This window comes from Pagrus major, chromosome 9 (genome assembly GCF_040436345.1).
Source record: "Pagrus major chromosome 9, Pma_NU_1.0".
In the NCBI taxonomy this organism is placed as follows: Eukaryota; Metazoa; Chordata; class Actinopteri; order Spariformes; family Sparidae; genus Pagrus; species Pagrus major.
Genome location: NC_133223.1, coordinates 22,199,856 through 22,207,159, shown reverse-complemented (window position 1 = coordinate 22,207,159; position 7,304 = coordinate 22,199,856). Strand labels below are relative to the sequence as shown.

The 7,304-nt window shown below is 39.7% G+C and overlaps 1 protein-coding gene across 1 annotated transcript; it reads left to right on the top strand.

Moving 5' to 3' along the window:
* The first annotated feature begins 4,682 nt into the window (after positions 1 to 4,682).
* LOC141001986 (uncharacterized) lies at positions 4,683 to 6,505 on the top strand. The gene is made up of 3 exons (XM_073473151.1): positions 4,683 to 4,959; positions 5,772 to 5,931; positions 6,022 to 6,505. The coding sequence occupies exons 1-3, from the start codon at positions 4,683 to 4,685 to the stop codon at positions 6,503 to 6,505; spliced, it is 921 nt and encodes a 306-aa protein (XP_073329252.1).
* The last annotated feature ends 799 nt before the right edge of the window (positions 6,506 to 7,304 follow it).

Sequence of the window (7,304 nt, the reverse complement as noted above, 5' to 3'; positions counted from 1 at the left end):
AAGCTTACAGCTGAGAAAGTCACTACAGCATACACTGTTTGACTAGTTGTGGTTGTTATTGCTGTTTCATTACAAACAAAAATGTGATTATTGGAAACTGTCTTGAAATTATGACACCTCGAGTCCCTTCTACACAACATTCTGGTGTCTTCTTAACGTTAATAAACAGTGGCAATCAGCCCAAATTCAAGAGATGCAAAGCTACACCCTTGTTTTGTAAGACAAACATATTCCACATGGATGTTCCCTCCTTTATGGATAAAGTGTTTTACATGTTTTCCAGTTCATTTAAGTTGCTCTCCTGTAGGGTGATGTAAAGCCATTGGCTATACAAGCAACAAGTGGCTCCCTCACAGCTACGTTTTGGTACGACAACCCAATGCATGCTTTAAAAAAAAAGCTCCAGGCTCCAGTTGCCCAGGAAAAGTTTGTACTAACTTATGTTGATCATACTGTTTGGCAGATAGATCATAGATACTATACACTTTAGAAATTATGCTTATTGGTTTTCATCTTGAAACTTAATTGAGATCTATATGACACTCTATATGATATATGATCTATATGACAGAGCTATGAAGTAAAATCGCTTCGCCCAGTATAAAAATTGGAAACAGCTAGTGTAGCTCTCACCTAAGTTAAAAAAACCCGCCTACTAGCCCCTTTTAAAGGTGCAATGTGTACAACTTGTCCTGCTGCCTATGACCAAGAGTGTGACGTCAGAGGAAAATGCCAGCTGTGTGAAAATGGTCACTGTGTCTTTTTTCTACAGGTTCAAATGATATCAGGTGAAAGCAGACATGTAGATGTATAGTTTTGATGTAAATTTATTGTTGGGTTTAATGTTGATGTAACTTTGCTTACTGTATTGAGTCTGAGTGCAAACATTGTTGGTTTTATGCATTTTATTTGAATATGGAGTAGGTGTTACCATGGCAACAACTAATGGAAATCCCAATAAACTAACAAACAGTCACCAAACACTGTGTACAATCTCTTTACTTCAAAAGCCAAAAAGTAGTGCTGTTTTTTTTCCTACGTATACATTGCCAGGTCAGGTGTATCTCAGAAACATGTTATACTGGTATTCCTTTCTTTGTGGGTGCCATCATTTACATAATGACTTTATGTTCTGACTGCTCTGGGGCATTTACATTGGTTTCCCTGTTTCTTCTAAGTTCTCTCACAGTCTAAGGTTGAGCACATTCACGGAGTGCTCCTTGTGACATTTTGACCTCTTTAAACCACCAATGGAGCGTCAATTCGTTAATCTGGGTGAGCTGGCTTTCCTCTTAGTCAATGGCCCTCTCGTCTTCTTCAATCTCACTGCAAACATCTTCTACGCGTGTTGCTTGATCTTTCCGAAAGACAGACAAAAGCTCAAACAACCTTTAAAGATCCTCCTGGAAATTCTCGTCTGGTGCTCAATAACTTATTGTGTGTCTCTGGTTTCAATGTATGGTGTTTTAAAGGGACAGGAAAGCTTTGAAGGGTGTTCAGTGGCATGGATGATACTGCTGTTCTATGTGCATCAGAGCATGTCACCTTCTGTTTGGCTGAACTTCTACTACTACATCCAGATTGTTCCTTCACAGCGAGCTCTTCTGATCTGGGTAAAGAGGAACATCAGGTCGGTCATCTACACGGCTTTGCTTTTTGACGGGGTGTTTTTTTTGTTCTGTGGTGCCACAAATGTGCTAAATGAAATCTCCAGTGGGTCCACTGTTATCAACGGTACATGGACTGAATATCACATAGATGAACTCTACTTCATTAGTGAAGTGACTTTCTATGTTGTCAAACTGCATACCCTGGGCTGTCTGTTCATAATGACGTTCTCTAGCGTTTCCACGGCCCACTACCTGCACAGACACATAAGAAGCGTGGCAAAGGGTGGCAGCTGCTTCTCCTCTCGGAGGACTCGAAGGCAGATTAGAGTCACCATCACTGGGCTCTTTCAAGGACTGTTCTACTTCCTCTATGGCACTTACTATTTCTTTGATTCCTTCTTTGGCCAGTTCTCCGACCACATTTACATCAGTGGTTGGATCTCTTTCACGTTCACTTCTCTGTACATATCAGGCACCACGGTCAACTTGGGCATCGGTCAGACTACGTTCAGGCGAAGAGCAACCGATGTCTGGAAGGCACTCAGAGCAGTGTGTGGTGCAAATGGTGTGAAAACACACACCAGACAGTCGACATCAGGTGAAATATCTGATACTGTAACTGTTGACCAAATGACCAAAAGTTGAGTAAAGTTGAGTATTGTGAGTAATGTGTGTTTGATGTGGTAGTGGAAGTGCTTGAAATAATTATTATACAGAGGTTTATTTCATGAAATGTTATGGTTTATGAAATAGCAAAGTAAATAGAAATGTCTTTTTGGGTTTGTATGGAAGCCCATTCCTGCCGGTTAAAAAAAAAACAAGACGAAAACCCAGGTCATAAATTAAGAGATCAAAAAAGTCAAAATTATGTAATAAAATGTAAATATTGATAAAAAAAATAAAGTCATAATTATAGGATACGAAAAGCGTAAAACATTTGAGATAAATATCATGAATTTAAAACTCAAAATGTATTTCATAATTTAGATTTTTTTAATCAAATAATTCTCAGAATTTTTACTTTAAATCTCATTATTATGATTCATCCCATTATTATTACTTTTTCCCCACATAATTAAGACTTTGATTCTCATAATTAAGACTTTTATCTTACAATTTAAGCTTTTTATCTGATAATTGTTACTTTTTTCTCATAATTTCTATTTTTTTGTCTTGATTATGAGCTACCATAGGATAGAGGCTAATTTTTCACCAATTTATTTTCTTTAACTGGCAGAAATTAGAATTTAGATCGCTTGATATCATTACCAATCCTTCTTTCTCTATTTTAGTTTGATTTTACTTCACTTATTTTACTAAATGTATCTTATTTTATTGTTATTCTATCAGGAACTGATGTTATGTGCTCCTCTTACACTTTATATTTATTACTCTGTTTTTTTAATTTATTTTTGTCTTACTGTCATTTTTGGGAAACCTCTGGCACAAGAATTTCCTTGGGGATTAATAAAGTTCTTTTATTTACATGTTCTAATTTTCATGTGATGCAAATAGGCCTATAAATTACTACATTGCACAGGGTTGGAATACCCCACAGGTTTTGTCTGTAATCACTGAATCCAACCCTCACCAGACTCTCTGGTTCTCCCTATCCTCTCTGTAATGTTGTTTGTGTAGTAAAGCACATTTCCCCTCCAGCTCCAGTCAGCAGTCAACATTACTGAACATAAACACCTGAAAACATATGTCAGCCCTGCAGACTGCTGCTGCAGTCAGGTTGACAAACGGCAGTGAAGAACTTCCACTTTTCAACCCCAGAAGTAAAAAATATTGTATCTGATCTCTCCTCCCGTCAGCGAATGGCTCCATATCAGAGCAGAGTCCGATTTGACTCGTGGTGTTTATTCCTCCTGAAGGCCCGGTTCTGCACCTGACCCGCTCCTCCAGAGGTAGCCGGCTCTGAGCAGCTGCAGCAGCTCATGGCAAATGTCTTTTGTTCTGTTTAGATACAGATGCATTTAACACAGAGACATGTGAGTGTTATTGATCTGCTCATCAAACTCCTGTCAAGAAAGCTAAAAAGCATATCCTTCGGCAGTTTCCAAGGACATCAAGAGTGAGTGCACATGTACTGTATCTGAATCGTTATGATGTCATCATTTTATCATTGGATACAACTAATGGAGATCACAATAATCCAACAAACAAACAAACAGTTGCCTTCATGGTAACCACACTCTGTCTATATTATGGTCACATCAAGCAAATGACTAACATCGCCGTGTAGTCCTGTTGTATTTTACATACTGTATGTCGCAGGTAATTTGTGGGCCTATCTCAGAAACATGCCACATTGATATTCCTTCCTTTGTGGGAACAGTAGTTTACCTAACTTTACGTTCTGACCGTTCCGATGCATTTACTTTGATTTCCCTGCTTCCTATCACTTCTCTTACAGTCGGGCTCAACACACCTGAGCATACACATCAAGGCACAACTTCCTTGTGATAGTTTGACTTTGTTAAACCACCAATGGAGCGTCAAATCGCTAATCTGGGTGAGCTGGCTTTCCTCTTAGTCAATGGCCCTCTCGTCTTCTTCAGTCTCACTGCAAACATCTTCTATGCGTGTTGCTTGATCTTACCGAAAGACAGACAAAAGCTCAAACAACCTTTAAAGATCCTCCTGGACTGCCTTGTCGGTTGCTCAATTATTTATTTTGTCTCATTTGCCACAACGTATGGTGCATTAAAGGGACAGAAAAGCTTTGAAGCGTTTGTTGCGTCATGGATAATCCTGCTGTTCAATGTGAATCAGAGCATGTCGTCTTCCGTTTGGCTGAACTTCTACTACTACATCCAGATTGTTCCTTCACAGAAAGCTCTTCTGATCTGGGTAAAGAGGAACATCAGGTCGGTCATCTACACGGCTTTGCTTTTTGACGGGGTGTTTTTTTGGTTCTGTGGTGCCACATATGTGCTAAATGACATCTCCAGTGGGTCCACTGTTATCAATGGTACATGGACTGAATATCACATAGATGAACTCTACTTCATAAGTGAAGTGACTTTCTATGTTGACAAACTGCATACCCTGGGCTGTCTGTTCATAATGATGTTCTCTAGCGTTTCCACGGCCCACTACCTGCACAGACACATAAGAAGCGTGGCAAAGGGTGGCAGCTGCTTCTCTTCTCGGAGGATTCGAAGGCAGTTTAGAGTCACCATCACTGGGATCTTTCAAGGACTGCTCTACTTCCTCTATGGCACTTACTATTTCTTTGATTCATTCATCTACAAATTCTCCGACCACTTTTTCATCAGTGGTTGGATCTCTTTCACGGCCACTTCTCTGTACATATCAGGCACCACGGTCAACTTGGGCATCGGTCAGACTATGTTCAGGCGAAGAGCAGCCGATGTCTGGAAGGCACTCAGAGCAGTGTGTGGTGCAAATGGTGTGAAAACACACACCAGACAGTCGACATCAGGTGAAATATCTGATACTGTAACTGTTGATGACCAAAAGTCATTGTGAGTAATGTGTGTGTGTCTTATCTTGTCTTCCAGTGCGATTGCAAATAATCATGATGTAAAACATAATCGCTACATAGAGAAAAAAAAACATGGCTGTATCCCTATTTCTGATTTCACAGTAAAGTCCTCTATTTGCATGTTCTGATTTGCGTGTGATGCAAATACCTCAGTTGCTACATTGCACAGAGTTGGAATACCTCACAGGTTTTGTCTGTAAGAGCGCTACAAGGGAAGAGGACACTGAGATGGAAACAACAAACCAAATGAAGATGGATGGAAAGGGGTTCTCGGCGCCACTCCCAGCAATGTGCAGCTGAAGGTGCTTCTCAAAATAAGGACAGAAAACCTCAGGAGGACTGGGGCACGCTGATTGATCTGCAGCCTTTAATAGTGCAAAGAGACCAACATTTTGACACTACTCTGACTTCATCTGAGTCAAAACTAAGAATGGACTTTTTAACCATCGGCCTGATTAATGTGCCTTTTGTTTTGCTTAGCATTATGGCTAATGCATTTTTCATCTTTTGCATGGTCCGTCCACTTCACGGACAGAAGATCAAGCAACCTCTGAAGCTTCTCCTGTGGACCTTGATTTGCTGTACAATGACTTTCATGATGTCAGCTCTGGCAGTCTTTTACTGTATGATCACTCTCGACTTTAAAGCCTTGATAGGCTCAAATATTGTGTTTGTCTGGAGTTTGTCTCCTAGTATGACCTCCTCTGTTTGGCTGAACTTCCTCTACTACACCCAGATTGTACCTGCACAGAGAGCCCTCTCCAAATGGATCAAGAAGAATATCAAACCCATCATCTACAACATTTGGTTTGTTGAGAAAATACTTGGTTTGTTTGCTACAGGCTTTTGGCTTTTTGATTATCTTGATTCGCTTCATTTTGGTTTTCATACCTTCAGTGACAATTCAACAGTGAATGAGACGTTATCTGTTCAAATGCCTTCCACTGAATTGCAGAGAAATGTGTTAGCCATTGTAATTCTCACATTTAAGGTCTACTTTATGTTTTGCCTATGTGTTATGGTGATGTCTAGCGGTTCTACTGTAGTCTACCTGTGCAAACACATGCATCGTATGGCCGCAAATGGGCAGCCCTTGACCTGTCCACGGGTCAGAAGTCAGGTGAGGGTCGCCATCACTGGCCTCCTGCAGGGAGCCTTGTACATGTTTTGTTCTATATGGACAGTGTACAACTATTTTACTGTGAATAATTCAGGCTATTCAATAATCGATTTCACTGTGATCAACTTGTACATGATGGGCAGTATGTTCAACCTGGGAGTTGGTCAGAGTGTGTTCAGGCAGAGAGCAGAAGACATCTGGCTCAGAGCGGTTCAGTGGTGCAAAGCATCTAAAGTACAACAGTCAGAGCAAGACGGATGATCGATGAGCCTGCTGTAATAAATCTATATACCGTAGATGCAAGCTGTCCCTGAAGTGTAGAATATTAATGCAGCAACTCAGAGACAATAATTGCTTTTTATGTTTCAAAGGTAAAAAAAAAAATTGCTTTTGACCATCAATTCTTCGGTATCCTAAAACCAGGAACACTGAGATAGAAGTTCTGTACATTTTCCAAAAATACAAACCATGAAAATGTTGTTGAATTCAGTTTTTTAGTGTCATAATATGTCCTCATGTAAACTTTCTTTCTTGCAACAAAAATGTGTGTTGTATGGATTTTTCTCATGTTATTTAAAGGATAAGTTCACCCCAAAATGAAAATTCAGTCATTATCTACTCACCCTCATGCCGATGGAAAGATGGTTGAAGTTTTGTGGTCCAAAAAAAATTTCTGGAACATTTGAAGAAGATGAGGACTTGTTATTAAACGTGAAAAAAAACAACAGAAATAAATAAATAAATAAATAAATAAATGAATAAGATGGTTACATACAGCTAATCCAGGGCAATCTAAGAAGCACAGAGATCACAAATCAATTTGAAAATAAGTTATATGTGCCCTAACACTTTTAGATGAGCAGCTACAGTGAAGATTTGGGCTTTAAAAAGGATGTAAATAACGTCTGTTCAAATCACTCTGGGGACTCGAGCTGTCAGGAGACTCGGATTACGCTGGATGAGCTGTACGGAGCAATTTTATGTAGTTCAGTTGTTTAGGAGAATGCTGCAACACTGTTATGCTGTGAAGATCCAGAAATGTTTTGTGGACTACGAAACT

Excerpts from the sequence above, each read along its gene's own strand:
- LOC141001986 (XM_073473151.1), top strand. The coding sequence starts at position 4,683 with ATGATGTTCTCTAGCGTTTCCACGGCCCACTACCTGCACAGACACATA. Across the intron at positions 4,960-5,771 it reads CACGGTCAACTTGGGCATCG|CCTTGATAGGCTCAAATATT; the intron begins GTCAGACTATGT and ends TCGACTTTAAAG. Across the intron at positions 5,932-6,021 it reads CCCATCATCTACAACATTTG|TGACAATTCAACAGTGAATG; the intron begins GTTTGTTGAGAA and ends TCATACCTTCAG.